Here is a 26208-nt window from a genome sequence, read left to right as displayed (position 1 = left end):
GTAGATTTGGAGAATGAAGAGAGTTATCAGACTGCAACAATGAGTGAGACTCCAGGAGGTGTTTCTGTGCTGCATGTTTAGCTGCTGCATCCTCTCTGGTGTTTCTCTGAAACAGCATCATCTTTGTTGGAGTGAGCTTCAGCTTTAGGAAGAGGGATAGCATCAAGCAACTGAGACGCCAGGCTGTGAAGGTTTCCTGATGAAGTCAGAAATGCACGAGGTTTCCAGATAGTACCAAAACCATAAAAATCTTAACAGCATGTCTGCAGTCAGTGTAAATGTTGACGGCGTTACCTTCAGCCATTTTAACTTAGATGGTCCATTTTTACAATTGATATTCTCTTAAGTTCAAATGTTTGTTTGAAAGTTTGCTATTCCTCTGCAAATCTGCTTTCTCCCACATCTGTTGGAACAGGGAGATGAAACCATGGCCTCTTTGATATCCCCTCTGATCCATGGGTGGGGGACTAAAACTCTGTTACCATCAGCTCCAACTTCGACTTCGACCAATTCATGCTTTGATCGATCGATCGCCAATTTTCGCGTTTGGCAATATTTCCACATTCGAATGTTCTGTTCCTTGATTGCAGCGCTGAGACTCTTCGGCCTCGAGTCTCCATCCCTCCTTCTCTTGAACCAGTGTATTTATGGATATTTATGCTCGGTGAATAACAGGAACCCTCCTTTCATCGTGGGAGAGGAGCAATTATGTCCTTCAACGACAGGTGTCTCTACTCTGAATCAAAGGATGTGGAGGGGTAAAGAAGGCGTATTCTGTATTGAGGGAAATAGTTTCACACTCCCTGAGGATTCAATGCTGTGTCTCGGGTTCAGGCCGTGGCAAACACCTGTAAAGCAGATCATATATTATAGAGTAATTTTCCATAACAAATGACTTTGCTTGTCAAAGATTTCCACCTCACATAAATACAATATCTCAGGCACTTGAGGATAACTTGTAAAAAATGTAATGGTCAAAGGTCAAGGTCAATGTGACAGGCTCACTTCAGGGCGACATTACCTTGACATGGGATTTCTAGTTACGTTTGACAAAAATAAAAAAATGAAAAATCACTGTATTTTTGTTAAAATAACAACAACATGAATTTGTTGGTCACTGATCCATCCATTGTATCATGCAACCAACCCAACAGATGTGGTAACATTTCTCCATCCATTTTCCTCTGCTTATCCTATTAAGGATTGTGGGGGGTGGAGTCTATCCCAGCAGCTAGAGACAAGAGGCAGGGTTCACCCTGGACAGGTCACCAGTCCATCACAGGGCCAACACATGGAGACAGACAACCATTCACACTCACATTCACACCTACGGTCAATTTAGAGTATCAATCAGCCTCGTCCCCTCTTTATGTCTTTGGCCTGTGGGAGGAAGCTGGAGTACCAGAGAGAACCCACGCAGGCACAGGGAGAACATGCAGACTCCACACAGAAAGATCCCATGGCCGAGGCGGGACTTGAACCCGGAACCTGCTTGCTGTGAGGCGACAGTGCTGCACCACCGAGCCGCACGTTTCTCCATGTTACAGATTCACATTTCTTATTAACCATATATTTTGACAGATCTGTCCAGGTTGTACCCCGCCTCTCGCCTGAAGTCAGCTGGGATAGGTATAGAAAATGGATGCATGGATATTTTGATAGGCGGCTGAAAAAAAAAAGAAAAGTGAAAGCCAGGATTAATTTGTATTTCCCCATTGTTGACAGCTTTAAATAGTGTCCGATCCACTTTTTGATTTTATTGGTTTGAGAGAGATGAGACACTGAAGGGCTGTACGATGCTCCTAAAGAACAATTATCCACCAAAAGCTCTGTGATTGATAAAGGTGATTTTGCATTAAATCTAATGGAATTTGTTTGAGAAATCAATGCTGCCAGTGCAAAAACATCACAAGGACCCCTGACGTGAAAATTCGGTGTAAATAACATCATTGTTTACAAAACTCATGACGGCAAAATCCTAACCATGCAAATAAGCCTGAGCTATGGAGAGAGGTTTGTGTCAGTATTTAATAAGAAGAAAATAAAAGAATTGAACACACAGAAAAAAAATCTGAGTAAAGAAAAAAATTGAGAGCAAAATTTTTCACACTGAAAACAAAAAAAAAAAGAATTGAGAGCAACTGTTGACAAGGCGATCAAAAAAAGTTTATTAAATGTGCGATTAAAATATATTGCTTGCAAATTTAAAAGTTTTGCTTGCAAACAGTTTGTCTTTTCTTTCAAATAGTTTTCCTTTGCTCTCAGGTTCTTTTTTTCTCTCTCTCAAAACCTAAGTCTTTGCTCTCAATTTTTTTTCTGCGCACCCAATTTTTTTTTTCTCTGCTTGCTGGGCAGAATCCTGGGGGCGGGACCATGTCCCCATTGGGCAGTCTGGGACAGATTAACAGCTGGGTGAGAGTTGTTCATGGGAACTATGGAAAGAGATACAGAATGAACTGCAGCGCAGTCGTCCAAGGCTTTGCCTGACAGTTGAGTCAGTGAGCTCTCTAATGAGTAGAACCTCCAGGAAGAGAGCAAGAGGACTGGGAGAACGTGAAGAGACATGTGTAGCTCACAAACTACCAGTCTAAAATGTCTCCAGAATGAGGACACCCCAGAATGCAGCCCAGCATGATGTCGACTCCAATGATTCAGTTTGGGTCCCATGAACAACTCCTCACCCAGCTGTCAATCTGTCCCAGCCTCGGCAAAGCTTTCCCTTGCATCCAACTTACAATATGACTATAAAAATCATGACACACTTCCAGCTTCACGAAGGTGATCAAAATAGAAATATTCTATTTAGGTAGGTAGACAAACTATGCTAGAAAAAAAATGCAAGTAATTAGCAACTGTATTTTCACACATAGACAACAACTCTGAGTCCAGATCAACAATTGTGATATTGAGATGAATAGTAATTAATTCACATAAGAACCAAGTCTTTCTACCTCATGGTGAAATATATTCTTGTTGGTTTCCCTCCAAGGTGTTTCACTTCAAAGCATGTCTCAAATTTACACACTACAAAGTGCAGTTGTAGGAATTTAAACTGAAGTTGCGTTGAAGAATTTCCTTTTATTCCAAGATCTGCTGCACACATGTGGTGGTCTGTCACAATGTATGACCTTCCCTAATGCCGAGATTTGTTCCAGGCTACAAGAAGAGCATGTTCCTCTACTTGTATCATACGTGGACAGCACTTAGTGTGTGAGTTTAAGAGTCAAACTGGAAATAAAACAACACAATAAATGGACAGGCTGGAAAAAAGAGAATAAGAAAAAAATGCTCTTAATAAACTTTAATAAACCAAATAAGAGATTTAGACACAAAACCCTCTCTCTTGTGATTCCCCTGTAGTGGATGCAGCATGGGCAGGCCTTGTGGTCTTTCCCATGGGGAATAAGTGAGTACAAGAATTAGTGACATATGCCAAGATGGACTTGTGCCAAATGAGTGCAGTCAATGAATCTTTGATTAAGTCAGTAAGTCAGGAGTCCTCCCCTGCCTCAGTGCAGTAAGTCTCACAGATGTGCACTTGCACGCAAATAAGCCATATAAATTCACAACACACGCACACACACACACACACACACACACACACACACACACACACACACACACACACACACACACACAGCCTGAAGGCAACATAAAAGAGAGAGTGAAATGCAAATTAAAAATACATGATTGGCTTGTGGAAGGGCCTTGAAATTTGCATACATCAGTCGATACCCCAAAGGTGCAACTGGCAATCGCGTGCTGCTCTACATGCAACATACAGCATGCCACAATGTAACTAATCTTGTTGAACATGCACACATTGAAAATGATTACAGTTAACTAGAAGCGCTGTCATCTCACTGGAAAACAAACACGAGTTCCAGCACTGTTTATTCACAGCCATCCGAATGAATGCTGATCTACACACATTTGTCTTCTGTTATGAGAAAATGTGACATCAATCCAACCATCAACCACCTGATGGATCCCTGAGGATCAGCTGTTGAGACAAGGCAGAGGAGAAACAAATCAAGAAAGGTCACATTCCTTCATTTGCAATCACCTTGATGCTTTCCAGCAATAATATTTTTATGCTCTCTAGGGGTTTGACATTGCATACAATCAGAAAAAGCCCATCCTGTTGCAACTTAGGCCCATCAATTATGAATAAGAAACATTTCTCACAGAGTTAACAAATGCCAGGCGGTCAAAAACCAGGTATTTGAGGTACAAACTAACAAGGTTACCTTGAATACTGAACACCTTTGTGATTCATCGAGGTCTATGAATGATATTTACTCTGTTCATGTTGACAGATATTCTACATAATGCAGGCAAAGTTTTCCTGTGTACTAATTGACCTCAATCGTCAGTGTACTCTTTGTATTTTCTGCCCCACTTGTGTCATTAGCCCTTCGGATATCACCACTTTGCTCCAGACTGAATTATATCAATAAATATTGAACGGGTTATCTGAATGCAGAGTTACACTTCTGTAGGACAAATTACCCTTGCAGGAAGAACAAAGTGATGATAGAAACTGACGAGGCTATTTTCTAATCTGGCGCAATCAGCTACTAAAATTGTCATTTCACAGCAAAAACCTGCCAACTAGCCTGGCATTCCCGTCTTCCTCGGCTAATCAGCAAATGTTAGTATGAATACTTTTAGCTCAATATGTGTCTGTGTTGTGGTGTGGGGGGATAGCAATGGAGATTTTGTCCCCCACCGACTTCTGAACATTATAGGCTCAGGTTGCCCATCACACTCCTTGGACATATTTTAAATCTGTCCATCTGTGGTATCCTTTGCTCCATTAGTTGTCTCGGTCACATCCCTCAAAGTTTGCATTACTTAAAAAGATACTTCATTCAGTAAGTGCTTTTTGTCTTTCAGGTACTCACAAATAGGAATCCTGAGCTCACAAAGCCATTTTCCCAGGCTGTAGTACAGCTATGTGACTCCAGAATGCAGAGAGAGCAAGCCATGTATATTCAACCCACTACAAAATCAGCAAAACAAAAAAGAAAAGAAAAAGATCCTGTATAGAAACTCTTAAGTACATCATCCAACATTATCCATGATTTTTTTGTTTATCTAGACATGTATGCTCATCCATGTCATGCAACCCCATCATCCCCAGAAAACCTTTGAACTAAACAAACACATTTTCCAGCTTGGCACTACCATGAATGAGTGCTGAACTGGGAGAATTGTGGTTAATTTGTTTTTCACTTTAAAAACCTGCAAACTTATACAGTATGCAAGAATGGAGCCACTAGCAGAACCATTAGCATTTAGCTAAAAATACCTGTGTGGTAAAGGGGGGATATTTTTATACCTTTTTTGACACCAACAGCCAAATCTAGGTTAAAATGTGTCATATTCTATAGAATACATTTGTTAACCAATTTGTGGAGAAACTTAGCACTGAATTATCACTATAGGTCCACCACTACGATGGAGCAACTTGAATTGCATCTCAGATTTAGTGTTTGGGGAGAAGCAAGTATAAAACCTTTAGTAATGATTTAACAGACCACAGAGGGAGAGGGTGGCACGGTGGTGCAGTGGTCAGCACTGTGGCCTCACAGCAAGAAGGTCCCGGGTTCGAGTCCCGGCTCGGGCACGGAATCTTTCTGTGTGGAGTCTCCATGTTCTCCCTGTGCCTGTGTGGGTTCTCTCTGGTACTCCAGCTTCCTCCCACAGTCCAAAGACATGCAATTTGGGGACTAGGCTGATTGACACTCTAAATTGAACGTAGGTGTGACTGTGAGTGTGAATGGTTGTCTGTGTGTGTTGGCCCTGCGATGGACTGGCGACCCGTCCAGGGTGAACCCCGCCTCTCGCCCGTTGATGCTGGGATAGGCTCCAGCCCCCCCGCGACCCTTACTAGTAAGGAATAAGCGGAAGATGACGATGGACAATGGATGGACAGAGGGAGCAATGGAGAGAGAGAAAGAGTGGGAGAGATAAATTTAACATGTTTAGCAATACAACACAAGACAAAAACAGTATTATCAGATCGAGAATGGTGACACAGCATCCTTGTCTCTCTTCTTCTTTCAGATTTATTACAATGACTTTCATATTGTTTAGGTCATCAATCAATCAATCAATCAAACTCTGCTACTTTTGCTCTGAAAACACACCAGGCAGGTCTTAAATGATTTTTCTTTTTTACCTTCCACACCTGCTCCATCTGTGCTTTTCCAAAATTTTTGTGGGATACTCAGCATTCTCCAGCTGTTTACTTTATTCTTATTTTTCACTAACAGTCTCTGCATATTTATTGTTTCAAGTATAGGCTCCGTACTCCACAGATATGATCTATTTCACGCCTGGAGGATGACAAGTCTCAGGGTCCTTCTAATTACTCTGACTGCTGAAGTACTTAAAAAAAAAAAAATCATTCAAAATGAAATGCACCATTGATGCGGCACAAAACAAACAAAAAACAACAACAAAAAAAGAAAGCATAAACTGCAGCACACCAATGCCAAAATGTATTTATATTTCATTGTTCAAAGAATTCAGAGGTTTAATTAAAATCTCTGATATGTTTCTGACAATTCTGTGTGTGTGTGTGTGTGTGTGTGTGTGTGTGTGTGTGTGTGTGTGTGTGTGTGTGTGTGTGTGTGTGTGTGCGTGTGCATGTGTCTTTGCATGCCTGTCCCTGTTGGGTTCAGGGGGGACAGGATGCTTTGCAGAATGATGGTATGGGCTCTGCCTGTGTGGGTGTAATGGTATGTGACTGAAGCCACAGGAATGATGCTCAACCACCAGCTCATTTGAGTAGCAGACCACCCGAACCCCCGTACACACACACACACACACACACACACACGCGCGCGCGCACTGCAACGCTAAGTTGCCCTGACAGGTCCAGACCACGGGACAACGGCATGAAGGGAGATGCATATTTAGTGAGGAAAAAAAACAAAAGTGCACCGCTGCCTTTTATTTGTCTCCTTTTTCTGATAGTTTTATTATATTAATATTTTTAACAATGTGTTACTACTACTATTAGCTATTTGTTCATCCTTAAAATAATAAGTTAGGGCTCATTTGACTGGTGAGTCATTGTACCTGTTGGCTGTGGGAATTTATAATGATTTCATCCTATTATAATATTTTGATTGGAATTACCAACCATGAAATTTGTCTGTAATAAAAAGATTGTAATATGGTCTTTTAATTTGGAGTTTATTTTTTTATTTGCTCTTTGTACAACAACAGACAATTCATGGGACTTATTGGCAACAAATGAAAAGCTCTCTGTACAAAGACTGGTATAACCTACTGTGTCCCTCTGGTGTACACACAATGTCCCTCCATCCTGTGTTGAGGCACCAGTGGAGTGAAGATGAAAATAAAGATGGAATAAACCTCGAAAAGCCCAAAGTGCCTCCAGATATAACCTGGGAATTCATCCATGTGAGAGCAAAGTGAACAAGACTGCCTTTGTATTTATTCCCATTTCTGGTTGTTTCTGAAACTTTCACTTACAGGACAAAGGACCATGTCTCAAGATTTTGCTGTTGGAATTAGTCACCGACAAAGGCAGTATGTGGCTGAGGAAAAGGTGGGTTATTCCTCCTATTACACCCCCTGATCATCTTTCCTTTACATTGTTTTAAAATACAAGCTCAAGGAAGGGTTTAAAGGAGAATTCAGGGAAAGATGTCAAATGCTGAAACTACAATGTTCTTAAGATGGACTACAAGAGCACATTTAAGATTGTTTTCTGTATTTTTAACACATTCGGCCAATAAATCTACCACTGTACTCATTTTCATAATTTTAGAACATGTATTACAGTTATCTTCTGAACTGTTTAAACATTAATACTCACTCTGAATCCAATACTCAATATGATGCATTTCTGAATCAACTATATTATAAAACAATGGTTAACATAAACAACATTCCAAGTGCATCTAACTGTATCGTGATGTATTTTTGAGTGCTGGATAGAGAGGCAGGACAAGGTGGTGATTAGCTAAAAGTCCCAAGCTGCTCTTCTTGGTCATCATCTCTAATAGCTTTCAGCTGTTCATTCACCAGGTACGTAGCATCTTACGTCATCCGTCAGGTAGCTTCTAACCTAGCTGAGGCTACCTTAGCAGTATTACTGCCATCCAGTAGCAGGCAGACACAGTATTTATGATGGTCTCACTTCATTCAACTCTACACTGGTAGTGCGCTGTCTCAGACGCCCCCTCCGTCACTGTTCCTTCATTTACAGCTTCTATGTGTGCCATTTCTGCCATCCATTACTGTCATTATACACTCACGAGCAGCTTTATCAGTATTAAACAATCAAAATGTTACTTAAGAGGGCGATTGGGCCTAATGCACAGGGACCAATAAAAATGTAATAGTCACCTTGCTATTCACATTTGAGGCCACTCATTATAATTGCTTTTACCTCAAGTGTTGAAAGGTTAATGAATGTTTAGATAATCAGTTAATGGGCACATTATGTTTCTATATAGAAGTCTGGGCTCGTCAAAGTCAGCCTGATTTAATTGTTTGACAAACCACTGCAGTGCCCAGCTGTGCTGTCCTAGTTATGGATTTGACTCCATTAGCTCCATGTCAGAGTTAGCCTGAGGTACAGTATTTCGCCGTAGCCACTTGTGATAGGCTGTTTAAGGATCACCAAACATGACACCAAGCTGATCCTATGGTGTATTTATGTGTCCAGTTAAGGAGTGCAATTGACTCAGTTGAACCTGCCTCAGTGCGTATAACGAGACAACAGATGGACAGGAGAGACAACAGAAAGACGACCCCAAAAAGGGATAGCTGCTGGCTATTTTCCTCTCTTTATTCTTCCGTCTGATTTTTTTCTTTAGTTTTATATTTTCCTGGCGCTCTTGTCATAACTAGCAAGACATGGCAACTGCAGCCCATTCAGGTTGCACTGGAAGTCCAGCTCCTCCAGGATGGCACATACATACATGCCGTTTTAAGGTTTGCTGCCCCCTTAACACATCATAACAATGTGGCGGAGATACCAGGACATGGGTGGTTACATGAGGAGAGCGAGGCAGGGCTGTAAAGGACCAGTACTGTTGTGTGAGGAGGAAGAGGAGGAGCACTGCTGGAGCCCTACAAAATGACCTCCAGTGGGCTACTTGTGGAGATTTTTCTGGCCAGCCTGTCATAAACAGACTCCATGAGGGTGGAACAAAAGCCTGACATCTTCTTGTGACATCTGGTACAGGACAATGTTTGACCTCATGTGGTCGGAGCGGGGCCTCAATCAAACCAGTCCCTCACCATTCCCACTGGGCCATGGAGTGATCTCCATTTTGTAGTCCCCTGGCAGCTGAATCGAGACAACATATATACACAGTGGTGAAAGTGGCTTAAAAGTCTTGCCGGAACTGTACGCACGCCCTTTGGGCGCGCGCCGCTGCCGAAATTTTTCGTTTTTAATCAGTTTTGGGTGATTTTTATTACAGTTTCCAGGTGTCTGTTCCCCACACAACTGCAGCCCCCATAGCCCCACCCTTCCTGCGCTACCCCTGGAAATGCTTTGAAAACTGCAAGGTGCAGGCTGCGCGGGGGAAGTCCATTCATTGTGTATTTGGTCGCGCTGTGACGTCACATGAGCGCAAACCAAGCCCAGCTACTCAGTAGCGCTGCGCGTGCTTGCGCCCCACCCCGCGCCACGTCTGCTGCGTTAAGTGTGAAACCACCTTCAGATGTCGTTTTCTTTACTTAATATGGGATTTTGACAGCTCCCTTCTCCTCCTTTTTTTTAACAGAACTCCGTTCCGGCCGTGAATATTTTACCGGAACTGCGTTCCAGCCCATTCTGGCTCACTTTCACCCCTGTATATACATTGTACTTCTTCAAATTTTCACATTTCTTCAAGGTCCAAGTCCTTTACTGTAAACCTGTTGAGCAGATATGTCAGTGAGGATGATGATTAGTCAGAAACATCCACAGCCCTAATAACTTGCTACATGTGTAGCAGTGTAGGCAGGGAGGTGGCAGACTCTTAAAATTCACTCCACAGAAGGCCTCAGCTGAGGGAGAACACAAATTAGTCTCAAGTTTCTTTATTGGCATTTTTTGTGAACGTGGTCTTTATTCTTAATTGTATCAGCTGCTTTGATTTGGCAATTGTTCCTGTATAATACAATAAATAAACTTGACAGTCAAATAAACACAAACACTGTTTCTAGACCACAAACAGGAATATATGACAGTACAGGGTGCAGAATTTGAGCTTTCAAATAATCTTTACACAAGTTAGTATGGTTATTTGAATGTTGTGTTCTCAGGAGATACAGCATCTGTGACTGAAAAATGGCAATATAACAACACTCAGATGCAGCAATGACTGGGTACTAGTTAGTGTTTCTATTTGCTTTTACAGCAGCATTGTAACATTCGCAATTTTGTCAGGGATGTGGGGAGTCAGGACCCAAATGCAGAGACCAGGTTGCAGGTATCAGCTGATGAACTAACAGAAACTGAGACGCTTAGGAAAACACACAGCGAGAAAACTAACAGATGATCAAAGACTGACAGGAGATACAGAACTAAAATAGAAACTCAAACTAACCACTTACAAGAAATGGCAGGCCTTACAAGGGCAGGAAAGGAGCTGATAGGACAAGAAACACTGGAACAGGGCTGATTACCAGATGATTCACTCAAAATAGGTGGCAGACAAAGACAGGAAGTGACACAGTATGAATAACATTTCAAAATAAAACAAGGAATGTCCAAGGTCTGATCAAAATACAATGACAAATACAAACCACAAACACAAAAAGAAAAACAAGGAACAGCATAAAGATCCCCACTAAGGAGTCTATGAATAACACAAACTCCCAAAACAAAGTCTATAACTAAAACAGTAGATCAGCAAGTTATGGCATAAGATGGAAAAAGGCAAATGTGACTTATGTGATGATCTACATCAGGGGTCTCAAACTGGTCCAGTAAGGGCCGGTGTGGCTGCAGGTTTTCAAAGCAACACCTGATTCTACTTAAATCAACTAAGCTGTGTCCACACAGCTCATTTGTTGGATCAGGTGTTGCTTTTGCTTGGTTGGAATGAAAACCTGCAGCCACACCAGCCCTTTCTGGACCAGTTTGGACACCCCTGATCTACATACTACAACTTTCCTCTCCGAAGAATAGAATCTGAATACCGGCAACAGAAATAGGAAGAGGAGACAAAGGTGTGGATTCAGAAGCAAGTAGCAGGCTGAAGAAAGAATACAACCTGCAAATGTATGTCCTTAACCTACCTCTAACACACTCACACACACACAAACACACACACACACACACACACACACACACACTTCTGAGTTGTTTTTGTTCCAATTAAGAGGGTGAAATTAAGGAAAAGGACGGCCACATGGTTTTATCTTAAGACTAATGGAGACTGACTACTGTGAACAAGCCGGAGCAAGTTTAACTGAACGTGCCAGCTGATCGCTCATACTTGCTCTTGCTTTGTTTGTTTCTAGATGAAATCAAAGTGTTTGTGGAGCATCAAGCTGAGGTCTAGATGAAGGAGGCATGTTACACAGCTGATGATGTGTTCGAAGCTTTGTAAACAGAGATTTTGGACATTTTTGCTGCTGTTAGTTGTCAGTCTCAATAATCTTCAAGCTAAATATAGGAGGCTACTGTTCTCTGCAGAGAGGAGTCACTGAGAAGTGATGCAAGTGAGCTATAAACTCTTGAGTACTTGAAAAAAAATTACACTTTTTGGGTGAAGCAATGCCTCAAGTTACCAAATATCCAGTGTACCAGTAATACACGTTTCCATGGCTGCATTACTTTTGGCAGCATAATTTTTCTTTCTCCTTCAGGAACTGCAATTTGTATTTTCTTACAGAACGGTTAAATTAAATTCCTGTCAATGAGCCTATCTAATGATGATGATGCTGAATTCCTGGTAAAAGAACAATAATATAATTCACGGAGCCAACAGCTCAGCTTTCATTAATTATAAAGAACCAACTTAAGATGCAGCAACAAAAAATATTTACAAAGTATAAATTACAGAAACACACACTAAAGTTGATAAATTACATAACAATTTTAGTTATGAAGCATGATTTTTCTCATCTTTGATAAGCTGTCATTTACTGAAAATACTCCTTTGCATTTATCCTTGCATTAACAGAGTGTATCCTTGAAAGAATGTACAGAGTAAATATGCATCCCAAACAGCATACTACTCTTCCCCTCCCAGACTATCATATATCAAAGTACAGTAATAAGAGTAGAATGTACACTCGGCCTCAAGGAGGTTCAGGGAGGCTGCATAACAGCCTAGGGAAATTATTAGTGAAAAAATATATATTTTATTAATGTTAAATTAAATATTAATTCATATTCATTACTTTCATTTATAGCTTTCTTCTACTTTGTATGCTGAGAGAATTTCATTTCCTCCTGGAAGAGGTGTTAGTGGGTGAATGCGATGAGTGCTAAATATTCCTCATCCATATGGATTCATTAAGGCCTGCCAGTCACACGACTTACTAATCATGACGCTCTCAGAGTTTGGGGAGTCAGATGAGAAATGTTTGGTCTTAAACTGTCTTTCAAGTGTCAGAGAGGTTCATTCATTGTTCCTCTTTCTACAGTGTAGTTTCCAAATCCAACCTATGATGACCTAAATAATGTCTCAGCATACTGCCTATACTCAGCATATACAATAGATGATATCTGCATGGAATATAAAGAGGCTGCACATTTTGAACTGCCACAGCACACAATACTTTCACAAAGCTTCTTAAGTCACCCCTTAATTCCTTCAGTCCTGGAAAAGAGCAATTATGCACATTTTCATATCTTTGTCATAGGTTTTGTTCTCGGGGGGCGGCATGGCTCTGTGGTAGAGTGGCAATCTGGCAACCGAAGGGTTGCTGGTTTGATCCTCACTTCCCTGGTGGCCATGTTAAAGTATCCTTGAGCAAGATACTGAAGCTCTTATTGCTCCTGATGGCACTACGATGGACTGGTGACCCATCCAGGGTGAACCCCGCCTCTCACCCAGTGGGAGCTGGGATAGGCTTCAGCCCCCCTGCAACCCTTAAACTTGGATAAGCGGTATAGAAAATGGATGGATGGATGGAAGTTTTGTCCTCACATTCTTACATTTGGTCTCACATGTGAGGGTATGAGCTGGGTAAAGGATTAAAGATACGTGTACTCACCTCACCGCTCCAGTGAAATAACCATCTTCCTCATCTTTCAAAGGCAAGGGTAGAACTGTGGCAACCCCCGCAAGATTCCACAGCTCAGAAATTTTCCAGGCCCACAGGCTCACACTCCTCTTCCTCGCTCTTATCACACTCAGGGAGAACATTAGAGATGATCTGATTGCATCTCTGGAAACCAGACGGCTCTAGATCAAAAGGATACCTACACATCAGGTGTAATTTGCCTAGTTGGGAGGCTATGATGTGAAATTAGATTAAGATGTGGCCAAACAACACAACTTGGATCTTGTCCCAACTTGAAAGAGTTTTATCCCACTAAGTGCAGAAAAGAGCAGTTCCACTGGATAAAGCATAATGTCCCTGGGTTACCTTTGTCTTTTGCTAGCAAGCAAGACTGTTTGTCTGCCCCTTAGCAAGATTACAGAAAATCAGGTTGAATTTTACAAAACCTGGTGGAAGAATGGATCATGGACCCAAGAAGAACCCATACATTTTGAGGCAGTTCCACTCAAAAAAAAATTTTTTTTTTTCTAACATCAGATTTTACTAATGTCTTTAGCCTCAAAGCACCTGCATAATGTCAAACTGCCTTGACAGATGTGTGCATTTCCCAGGGCTCCCTAGTTTGATTGCTGGGCTTGAAACATGTCATTGACAAAGCAATGAAAGTTGTCTGAACCTCCAGTGTATTCAAATGAAGAACCCCTTAGAGGTCAGTACAGATGGCTCAGCAACTCTGGCTTCTCATGAGGAAAACATTTTGGCACCCTTCAACATTTATATTCTATTATTCAAATTTAAAAAGAGTGATTTAATGAGCCTTGCTTCCTGACAGCATACTGTTGTCTGCGTTGCCTAATTAGAATAATCTGTCTTCATGGGTCAGGACGCAGGAAGCCAAATCCTGCTGAGACCTTTCATTGGGAAATATAAAATATGAAGGAAGCTTCAGCGCTGAAATATGCAGAGAACGTATGGTGAGGTCTTGTATACTGATGATAATTAGCCATAGGTCATTCATACAGTATGTTTACAAGCTTTAGACATGACACAACTAATTATGACATCTGTGTTTAGGTGAGGACGTCATATGGCCACAAGGTAAACATTTCTCTAGGAACTTACAGTTGCACACTACGAAATAGTGTAGTGCCGTTAAAACTGTAGTGCATCTTATATTCATATAAATGAACAGTCCTTAAATTTTAACCTTTCGCTAAATGAGTTCACACAAAGTTCTGGGTTATCCCTCGGCTAACTTGAGCTTTTGATAAATAACTAAATCATACTTGTGCTAGACTTTGCAAGTGTTATCAGACCAAGTGGATCAAATTCAGATTTTGCAGGGGTTGCGTAACGTTCAAAACCATTTCTCCAGTCAAAGGCAGAGCCTGTGACATCAGCATGCCAGCAGGTGCCTGCAATAATTGTCACTGCCAGAGGATGGTGACAAAGTGCTACACAATAGCTTTAATAGCTCATAAAAATGAATGGCACAACTTGCTGTGATAAATCCACATTAATATCTTTAAGGCAGAATCTTTTGAATTAAATACTTGTATGTGAGGAAAATGTCAATCAAATGATAATTAAGTGTAAATGACCTTCAGTCAAGTGAGATGTCACTTTCACAGTTCGGTGGACTTGGTGCGGTTCAGCATTATGTACTGTATGATGGAGGTCTTCACATGTCCACTTAAACCTTAAAGGGGACCTATTATGCTTTTCCAACTTTGAAGATTTATAAAGATTTATAAATATGTTTAAAATCTTGTTCTCAAGGATATGGAAGTGTCATATCATGAGGTAGGCGTGTGTTAAAGTAAGCCCCGGGGGCAGTTTCTGGCAGCTGTACTGCTGAAAATGCTTGGATTTGGAGAGTTTTTTCAGAAGTCTCATTTTGTTATGTCACAACTTCAGGGGAAGCTCCATACACGGCAACTCACCTGGCTCTGGTCTCAGTGCCCAGTGGTGTTGCCGCCCACAACGCTCTGCCACGGAAGTACATGGTGCAGACTACAGAGCTACGGTGTTGTTGTCAAAATGGCTAACAGAAAGTGTTTTTTTGTGTGTAAACACTTCTTATCTTTGCATGGACTTCCCAAAGTAGACGAATTTAGGCAGCAATGGGAAATATTTTTGTTTCGGGGGGGGGGGGGGCAAGTAACTCTTTCTTGAATTTAGCGTTTACTGTTCTTGCGTCTTGCAAAATTTGTTGCTGCAACGGAGGTTCAGGTTGTGTATTGTCATTTTCTGGGTCAGATTCCAGGACCAAGACATATGGTTGTATCCTTGAAGTCGACATTTTTAAAATGCTAAAATTGTACACAAGCCGGTTACCGGGTGAGACAACTTCCTTGCATGTGAGAGGAGGGGTGTTACAATGCAGTGGGGGGGCAGGCCCCTCGATACATTGACCAATCTCAGCAGAGTTGGCGCAATGGGGCGGAGAAGGTGAATGTATGTGTGTGTGTGTGGGGGGGGGGGGGGGGGGGGAGCTTGTCAGGTGCTGAATCCCAGTGTTTCAGAGGAAAGCAAGAAAGAGGCAGAATAGAGGAGTACACAGACTGAGATATGTGATAATTATGGATTTTTCTATTGATCGAATCTTTCAGTAGTGGCCCACTGGGGTCCAACACTGTATTAACAGCCCCTGAAATGAGCACAATAGGGCCTCTTTAAGAACTGTGATGGCAGATGTGAGAACCCTGTAGGTTTAGATCCAACTTTTACATGGCCAGAGGCGACTGTGTCCATCCTGTCCGACATTATGCACAACGAGTGGGTCTGTGAGGACCTGGCCAGTCTGCTCAGGAAGGGTCAAAGAGGTCAGACTCATCTCACATAGATTAGTGACGCTGAGCTGCTATGGAAACCGATGTGCAGTCTTCACAGTTCAAAAGGGCAAACAGATGCAAACAAATTGTGAAGCTGATTCGAATTGCGTAAATTATCCGTCACCATGACAGCAAGTAGATTAGTCAGCAGATTAGCCATGCTGTTTGAACCAGCAAGAGGAGAAACACAAAACCTGGATGCATTATGAAGGAGGATGAACTGTGACGGTCACACATGGACAAGCTGACTTACGTTACGATGTGACAGAGTTTGGTTTTGACTACTTTGAAATTAATCCTTTTTTTTTTAATAGCAATCAATAACAGCAAATCAATTCCCCATCATGGCTGTGTCCCACGTGGATTTGTGTCCAACATCTTCCAGTTCTGCAGTGGTTTGGGTCTCACAAATAATTACCAGTACTCCACTCTACAAACTCATTACTTGAGTTATACATTCCTCCTGAGCTGGCAGTTTTTCATTATAACTTTCTTTGTAACCATTCATAATGAGAGAAGCGGCTTTATTATAAAGATTTTACAGCTCAAGTTGTGCAGATCTCTCAATATACATGATTGGGGTGTTAATGGAATGGCTATTTTAATTTGTTTCATCGCTCTCTTTGTTATTCCAAGCCAAACATCTTTAATTTTATTGCAGTCTCACAACCGATCAGAGTTCCTTGCACCACATTTTGAACATTTTCTGTAATCCCCATTTTATATACATGTGCTGGATTGCAAGGTAGTCTGTTAAGTATTGTTTTAGCTTGTTTTTGTGAATCTGAAGGACTGTATTTGAATGCAGAATCTGTTTAGAGATAATAGGTAAAGTAACTAGCAGCCAGCCGTCTGGTTTGGTCTGGAGCTCTATGAACCAGAAAATAGACGGGGAAATCTGTCTGCTAGCATGGCTCTAAAAATGATGGACAATAACTGTATTTTCTTTTCCAAAAAAATTAGCTGTTTTTATTGTTCTTGTTCTTATTGTTCCTCTAATATATATTGCAACATAAAATAGCACAACTGACATCTGGTTAGCAAACTGTCAAGTAATCCTCCAAATTTTGACGGTATTTCCTTGTTGTGTTGTTGTTGAAGTTCAACATGATATATTTACCTCAGTGGTTCTGTCTGACTTGACATATTCCCTGATGGAACTGAGGCATTCATCACAGTCGCTGTCAGACTTTGTGTTCTTTGATGCTAATGTGCATCCAGATGCAGACACAAAACAAGCAAACAGATAGTAATCATGGAATTTGGTTGTACGAGCAGCAATTTAAAATTACATCCTGTCTTTGATATATTTCAACTTTGAAACATTACTGAAATCATTCTAATCAATAAGACGAGGATGCACATAACAAACGTAACACAGAACAACCCAGTCTTTGTAGTTGCGAGTCTTTTTTTTTTTATTCTTTTCTCAGACACAATAAAGCACATAACCCAGAGCACAAAGGGAGGTGATGGTGTATGAGAGGTGATTTCCTGTGATGGTAGACAAACAACGGATCCGAAGCCACGTTTGGACAGAAATTACTGTCACTCAGGTTGAGCAAAGCAGTTCAGTAATTTTTTTTTAATATATATGTTTATATAACTTGCAAAAACAAATCATACGTGCACTTCTGATTTGCAATATTAGAAAACATTTCTATAAATTATTGTGAATGTTGTGGGCAGTAGCGTCTTGTGTAAGCTGGCGGCTCTGACATCAGCCAGCAATAGTCTGTTTTTATGATGATTTTTGTCTCTTTCTCTACAGTACTTATCTCCTGCATGATGTTCAAGTGATTTCAGCTGTCAATCAACTTAACAGGTCTCTGCAAAATAAGATACTCAAACTGGCAAATCAAAAGTACATTTTGATGAAACACAGTTCTGCAGATGACACAGAAATCACTGATACTGTAAACAAGTAGCAATTACAAATGTATCTGTTCCACAACGGTAATAATATATTCATATAGGTTTCCTCAAATATCTCATTTAGACAACACTGGCTTTAAAGTCAACATACTGTATTTAATTTCCTAACATGACATGTAAGAAAGACAGATGCTACATGAGCTTTGAATAAGATATATATATATATATATATATATATATATATATATATATATATATATATATATATATATATATATACCGCATATCTCTCTATATATAGATATATTAAGCTGAGATACCCCTAAACACACTCAACAATATTATTAATCTCTTGTGAATCTATTACAGTTTTGCTTCAAGCCACTTGGATCTTACCTAGCAACACATTCTACAAGGCTCCATAGAGACAGAGTGCATTTAAATCCCGCCCACCCTGGGTCAGGGGTTGGGACTTGCTATAGATCAGGTTTAAACTGGGTATTAGTTCAGATTTAATTTTTTAGTCATGACAAATAGCTTGTTTCCCATGTTGTTATACTGGGTCACACTGACACAGTCTTCATTAATGCCTGTATCCACAAAGTTTATCTGTTTAGCTTGAAGTTCTTTAGCATGTCTGTATTTATCTTCCAACACGCCAACTTTAAGGCCTTTCCAACTTCTAAGCAAACAGACATTGTCATAAATAAGGTTTCCACTCAAATATATTACATATTTTAACCAGCTCTTAAAGAATACAGCAAAAGAACATACTGATTTTTACTCGTTTCTATCCAATGCTGTCATGCAAATATCAGGACTTGGTTCATGATTTAACCGGTGGGTGGAGCTACATTTTGATATTTTCCTGATATCTGCATCAGAGGCAATTTTTTCTGTCCGGCCAAAGGAAACTTGTATGACATTAAAGACACGTGAATGAAATACAGCATTTATTCCCTGAATCTGCTTTCATGGAATTGATCCACTTCCACATTTTTTTCGATAAACTAACCGTCCCACGTCCCCCAATGCGATAATTACATTTATTAGAATTTTCTGTTTGGAATATGAAGTCAATTGAGAGTTCCCCCCTCAGAGTGTGACGCGGTGCGCTCTGTCTCTATAGTGAAACGGTTCACTACGTGTGAATGTTTGACTCTTCAAAACAAATTTCACTCCAGCAAACATTTACTTCCCTGAGATGAAGACCATACTGAAATGAAAGCATCTTAACCAGAGGAGAGGTTTCTAACAGTGACAGAACAGTGACCACACACACACTCTATTTATGCTGCGTTTACGCATCAAAAAAACATATGAAAGGGACACGCCTTGTTTCCTGGTATTGTTTAAACAGGGAGAAGTCATTCGTGACCTGCACTCTTAAGGATGACCCTAGTTCATGTTTGTTGCTTTAGGCAGAGTTCCTAGTGGTTCAAGGGGAACTCCACTGATTTTACACATCAAAGTATCTTTTCAAGTGTTGAGTGTACTGTATATGTCAAAAAGGGGCAAATCAGCATCAGCTGGGGCTAAAAACTACATGTTTGAACATGAAAGAAATCTGTGGGTGTGAAAGAAGTGAGGTTAGCAGGCTTCCTTAGCAGCTCCAGACTGCAAGGCTACATAAACTACTAAGTAGAGCCCACTAGAGTCTGTCTCAGAAAATAGAGTATTCACTATAGAGCATTATGCAATATTGCATAATTAATGTTAATACCACAACAGAAAACAGAAGGGGTTTTGGTTCAGTTTCTCCTCTTGTTGAGGTACAACTGTTCATCACCTAATGTAGCCCTCGCTAGCCTGAAATCAAATTTAACACTTGCAAACCTAGAATAGTCAAAAGAAATGAGCTGCATTGTGGGTATCGTAGGCTCATATAAAGAACGGGGGGAAAAAAAATCGATTACCGCATTCAAAATTGTATACTATGCACTTCATACCCAAAATGTATAGTATGGTTCAACATATGTAAACAAAGAATATCTTTTCAGAAGCACTGCTTACTTCCTGAGAGCTGTCCTGCCTGTTTGTATAACTGTAGTAGCCATTTATATACTGTGGTGCAAGAACACACACTCAAATCAAAATACAAATATCAGCCATAGCGAGGCGAAAACATTAGCATACACATAAACTTAAACACTACTGACATATCAGAGCTGCCTTGTCCAACATTATCATTAGTGTGTGTGTGTGTGTGTGTGTGTTTGTGTGAGTAGTCCAGTGCTAACATACTGTAATATTTGCACAGAAACAGTTTGGATTTCATGTAGCCTGCAAGAAAACCTCCCATATAATTTTATCTTACTAATAGCATGTTAGCAACAATGGTGGGGCTATCAAAATTTGGTCCTTAATAAAACAACAAATTGTTGGATTTTAATAATAATAATAATAATAATAATATTATAGAATGCAATGCTAAGTTGATGGAATATCCTTTTAACAAAAACACTGCACGCAGCAGGATAAGTGACTGCTAACATGAAATCACTGCAAACTACTGAAGTTTGAACGGGGCAAGAAACACAAGTGTTTGCGCTGGAAATCCGAGAGCACCCAAAAACTGTAAAATACAGCAGGTAAACGTTAATGGATGAGGGAAATAAACCATAATGGATGTTTACAACAGATATTTTAGTTTGGACAGATCGCTATGAGGGAGAGGACAGTGCATCTACAGATGATGGCTAAATCGAGGTGTGATCTCATTTGTCCACTGTAGTTTAAGAAGATAGTGTTGGTAATAGTTTGAGCGCTCATCTTAGTTTTCTCCTTTTCTTTTGCTTACAACCTATCTGATCAGTTTATTAGGTTACTTATGTGTCTTTGCCTTTAGGGATGGGCACAAGAAATGTTTCTCAAATAACTCAAAATATGCATGAATTGTTCAAGGGATCTATTTTCTGAACTCATTTTAAAATGCATGGCAGCACAGGAAAGTATCCTAAGCATATTGCACATTAATAAATCCCAGTCACCATTTGACATAAAGAATTTACCCACAACTAACAAAATCATGTCAAAAAGCTACTACAAGATTAAAATATTAATTAAGCCTGTGCAGCGTTGACAATCTCGTAAATGAGCGAGGAGATGATATTCTCCTCTTGGATGAGGGATGTAAAAGTCTTGTTGACTGGATTTTGCCGGTCAATATGTCAGAGGCATTTATATGTAAATCGGCTTGAAAAGTATGCCCAGGCATGTCAAATGTAAACAATTACTCAATTATTAAATCCTAGAAAATCAACAAGGTCAAAAATGATCAATACTGCTGGCTTAGCTTTTATTTTGAAAGTGAGATCACTGCACTTGTAGTGATTATTTTAGGTGATTTAAGTGATGCAGGATCCCACTTGACAGGACAAAAAAAAGATTAAAGATTGAGACTCTGCATAACTGGGAGCTACTGAGGAAGTGATGACTCACACCCATCCCTATTCGCCTTATTTGTTTTGTTTTGCAAATTCATTGTTTCCAGATCTCAGCTGTTAACCTGGTGCTTGGTGTCAATAGAAATAAAGGCTAAAGCTGAAAGCACTAGCAGAGTACTGGTCATTTACTATTCAGTACAACCAGATACTACAGTATATATGATGCCAATACACCGCACAAAAATAGTCCAACCAGTTTAATTATTGCCATCAAGCCCTTTAGGTCAAGACAGGATTTGAATATAGCAAGAAAGTATGATCTGAAAGCATTACAGTGCTGCTTAAATATCCCCTTCATTCTTTCAAATAAAAACACTTTCATTCATGGAAAAGCTAATAAAATCTTTATATGGTTTTACAAACCTTCATATTCTCAAGTTCTCCTTACAGTCCTCTTAGCATTTAGTAAAGTACCCTTTAGTCCATGCATTTTTAGAAAGGCTGCCATGTATCGGATGCAACTCTCACAGACTGTCAGTTGATAAAAACACAGCACACAGCTGCAGTGGAATGTCAAAGGTCAATGATTTAAGAGTGGCCAGCAATGCTCAGAGACCCTGTACTGTACAGCACTCTCACAGGTGAGGGGGTTGATGCGGTGCTACAGTGCCACAAGAAATAAAAACCCATCTATTTATTTTCCTCCTTGTCAGACCAGACCAAAACTGACAGTGAAAGACAGAAAGAGAGAGAGAGAGAAAAATCGAAATGATGTAGAGGAGAGCAGAAGCGGGGCGGAGGCAGAAGAACAGGGCAAGCTGACCACAGCTTGTCTGACATCAATCCAATAGTTGGTTTGTCTCTTTGTCCCACGCTCACTGGACACATATCTGATTCTTCAGACTGTTGGAGGAAAACAGAGAGACAGAGAGAACTGCATCAGTGACATTGTAAGAGCTGAATCTGATGTTTAACAAATTATTAGTAAAATTCCACATTACCTTCATCTTACCTGATCAAACTCACACACGCACACACACGTTTTCCTGATCTGTTCATCAGAGAGATTATTACAGCCTTTTCATCTTTGATCTTATTTTTGAGGTTGTTTTTTCGTACTCATCAGCACGTGAAGATTCGACATATGAGCAGTCAAATGATCTGCTTGGTTTCTGACGGACTTATAGCTTAAAACATATATGGAGGAAAAAGCAAAGCGAGACAATCAAATTACCAGCTGAATAATCCATCAATTTTACAGACCTGCACAGTTCCACAACATCCAGTTGAAAAGGCATTATTACCAGCATTTCTTTACCTCATTAGAAATGTGATTAGATGGATGTTTATTTCTTTCCTTTTTTGGCCTCAAACAAAAGGGATGTGTTGTATTGTCTGACAATCGATGTTTTGCTTTTGTCTAAATTCTGATGGCGGACCTGCTAGTGTGAGGCAGCTTCGGCACTGACGTCTTATTCTGCTTCTGAAGCCGTTGGTCAGAGGACCTTTTAAAAGAGGCACCTCTGTCACACACAGGAAAAGTAAAGCTACATGCGGACATTCGGATCACACAACAAATGTCAATCATTCAGATTTTTGGTTAACTTGAATTTCCAAAACAATTTTTTCCAGAGTAGGCTGTGATTGGCAGGTCAGACTCTAACCCGGAGATAATAGTAAAAGACAGTTTTATTTGCCTCCGGCTGTGAGTTAATGTCTACATGTGGCTTTGTTGCCATCGCATCCTTGTTATGGTGTGACTGAATAGGTGGCAGCTTGTTCCTGGAGGCAGCCTGAACCAACAGATAGCCTGGTCTTATCAGTTCATCATGGCACAATCGGTGTCCTCATCTCTCCTCGGGGAGTTGGCTCAATCGCTCAAAGCCCTGAAGACAATGGCTGTCCATCTCAGAGACAGAGGAAACAGCAGCACCAGTGTGTCTGCTGTTTAATATTTCACAGATGGAAATAAATGGTGAGCTAACGTGCTGTGTGCCCCCGTGGGGATACGTAGTGACAGCGGAGCAAGGGAACGCATTGCCAGCATTGTTCCAGTTGCTTTATTTTGACGGCGCATGATCAATGCATTTCCTGCGCCTGTGCAGTTACATATGATCTTAAGGTGTAAGGAGTCTCCTGCAATGCTTAAGTGTCACCGAGGGACTGAAGATATTACGTCTCCAAACTGTAGTCTTAATGAAATATCGCCTTCTTTTGGGGCATGTTTTTAACACTTATCTCCATTAATGTGGCTCTTGCATCACTGCACTATAACGAGGGTATAAAAAGGGTCATAAATGGGGCTTTCAGTACAGTTTTATTCCTGCTTTAAATGCACATATAGCCAAGGGAAAATGGTCAATAAAACCTGATAGAAACTTTACAACTTCAGAGTTTGTGTTTTTAAAAGCGACTGAACAAGGCCTCCAAATGCTGATTCTGTATTGCCAACGAAAAATATTGAGCACGAGTGTTTATGTGTGAAGTTTTGCTGCAGAGGAAAATATTTCTTGGAAGTAGAAAATATCTTCTCATGACGATAGATATTTGAACTAATCTGACAGACTGAAAATCGATCAAATCAGCTCAGATGAAGTTGATAGAGTTTAGGATTCAACCCCCTTCAGAATAAGATGATGATGCCCAATGCAGGACAGTACAGGGGGAGCAGTTTTGCGAGTTGACATGTCGGAGGCACTTACCAGTGAGACATTCAGTTTATAAAGGTGGGGCTGTCTATAATCATCAAATCACACATCAACAATTACTCTATTTCTGAGGTCCAAGCTGGTCAGTCCTGCTCATGGGACCTGCTGCAAAGGCGTGCAAGCAAAGACGATAGGAGAGTACTGAAAAAAGCAGGAGGGGACACCATGATATTCCATGTGACTGTGTGTACGTGTAGTTTGACATCATTCAAGTCTTTTACTGAGGTTTATACTGAAGAAAAAAAATTCAGGTCTATGCCTGGAAACTGCTCCCATTGAGATTTTATTTGTTGATGTGGAAGGAGTTGCTGATGAACCAAGAAAGCATGAACAGCTGGATGTGCAGTTTCTCTCAGCTCTGCAGAGATTATTGGTAAATCTTGCAACGGAGATGGCAGGTGGACACAAATGCAGATGCAGAGGATAAGAGGAACTTAAGATGATTTATTAAAAACAAAGAAAACTGAACTTACAAAATAAACAGCCTGATTCAAAAGAGGAAACTGACAAAATGCTGTGACACAAACAAAATTAACAGGCATGGAGAACAATGAGGAGTCTCATAATGATGAGGCAGCAAACAAAACTAAACTACAAACTCCACTTATGACACAACAGCTTTTGTGGTGTTTATGGACAGTCTTTCATTCACATGTGGCCTGGGATATTTCTCTTCCCTCTCGATACACAAAACTTGAAATGTGGGCTGGTGGGACAGTATGAGGGATAGACTCCCTCCATTTTGTATTCTGCTTTCATTTTAGGTGCTATATCATCCGGATATATATATAAATTTGGTGAGCTGTACAATCCTGCGTAACACTGCCTTCAAGATTAGGCTGCATTTCCTCTTTTTATAATTCATAAAATGACACAATCAACAGAGTGAGGAATTCTTTTTATAAAACTCCCTCTTGAATGGAAGAGTATTTCTTTTATATGGTGCAGCTGCCAAAGCTCCATCAAAGCGTCAGTGTTGAAATTCAATTTCAATGCCAGTGTGTAGGATTACAGGTCAAATCAAAGACCTGTGCTCCCACTGCTAATTTGTGTTGAACCAGATATCAATACATATATATATGACCTCCTCAGGGTCGACACACAGATATAACCAATAGAAATTATTCCCACTTTTATTTTCTCTCTCTAGAGAAATATTAAGGAAATCAAATCAAGAATTGGCAAAAAAGAAAGAAAAAAAACGTCAAAAGTCATATATACAGTAATACTGCACGGAGTGATCCACTCGAAAGAAAGTTAATCAAATGCGTAGTTACGTAATAATTGCCTTAAACTTGAATTAATTAATCAATCAATGCAGGATTTGAGGTTATTTAACAGATGTCTGATGTGCTGTAAGGACCCCAGAGAGGCAGAGCTGTCCTCATGTCAAATGAAGGTCTGCTAAGATATAGTAAGGACATTCTGCCTGGAATGACAACATATATTAACCAGTCAATATTTATATAGTGCTGTATAATGTTGCCTCAGTCACACACACACACAAACACACACTCACACTGTTGCTGGAGGCTGCCAAGCAAGGTGCCAACCTACTTATCAGGAGCAATTAGAGGTTCCGTGTCTTTCTCAAGGACACTTCTACGCAGTCTCCCTTTGTTAGCTAGATGGCTAATCTCCCTCTGGAACCATGCAGACCCAGCAGGAGAATAGATGTGGCTGTGTTACCAGACTAAGGCCTAACGCCTTCTGTAATTCAAGCACCTTTCCTTAATGTTAATGCTTTACTCTTGTGTATGCTTTTACCGTCGAGGTGGCATGAGGAAAACTTGGTTTATCCATGATAAAATGACTGCTCACTCACTTCAAATCAGAAGTGAAGGTTAAAAACTACATTAAGTGTTCATCCTGAAACCATTTTCACAGCATGTCTTAGTGAAGTTGCTGTGCGATGAATATTTGATGTATCAGCAATTTATTCCTTGCAGTTTTCACTTCCATCCATCCATCCATCCATCCATCCATCCATCATTTTTCTATATCCATTAAGGGTCACATGGGGCTGGAGCCTCTCCCTGCTGACATTGGGTGAGAGGCGGGGAACATCCTGGACAGGTCGCCAGTCCATCGCAGGGCCATCATGAGCAATTAGGGGCTCAGTATCTGACTCAAGGATACTTAGACATGGACACTGGGGAAGTGAAGATCGAACCGGCGACCCTT

General features: G+C 40.5%; 1 protein-coding gene across 1 annotated transcript in view; it reads right to left on the bottom strand.

The window, feature by feature from the left end:
• Positions 1 to 17350: 17350 nt before the first annotated feature.
• LOC147260515 (zinc finger matrin-type protein 4-like) overlaps positions 17351 to 26208 on the bottom strand; it is a 236373-nt gene continuing 227515 nt past the window's right edge. Inside the window, exon 7 of the mRNA XM_086207136.1 lies at positions 17351 to 22219. Coding sequence (XP_086063262.1) covers positions 22192 to 22219 — 28 coding nt within the window. The 3' untranslated portion in view covers positions 17351 to 22191. The remainder of the gene's footprint in view (positions 22220 to 26208) is intronic.

Source organism: Aulostomus chinensis, chromosome 6 (assembly GCF_037954235.1).
Source record: "Aulostomus chinensis isolate RoL2024-O1b breed Wild chromosome 6, RoL_Achi_v1.0, whole genome shotgun sequence".
Taxonomy (NCBI): Eukaryota; Metazoa; Chordata; class Actinopteri; order Syngnathiformes; family Aulostomidae; genus Aulostomus; species Aulostomus chinensis.
Note: the sequence above shows the minus strand (reverse complement) of the source record. Positions and strands in the feature narration are given on the sequence as shown.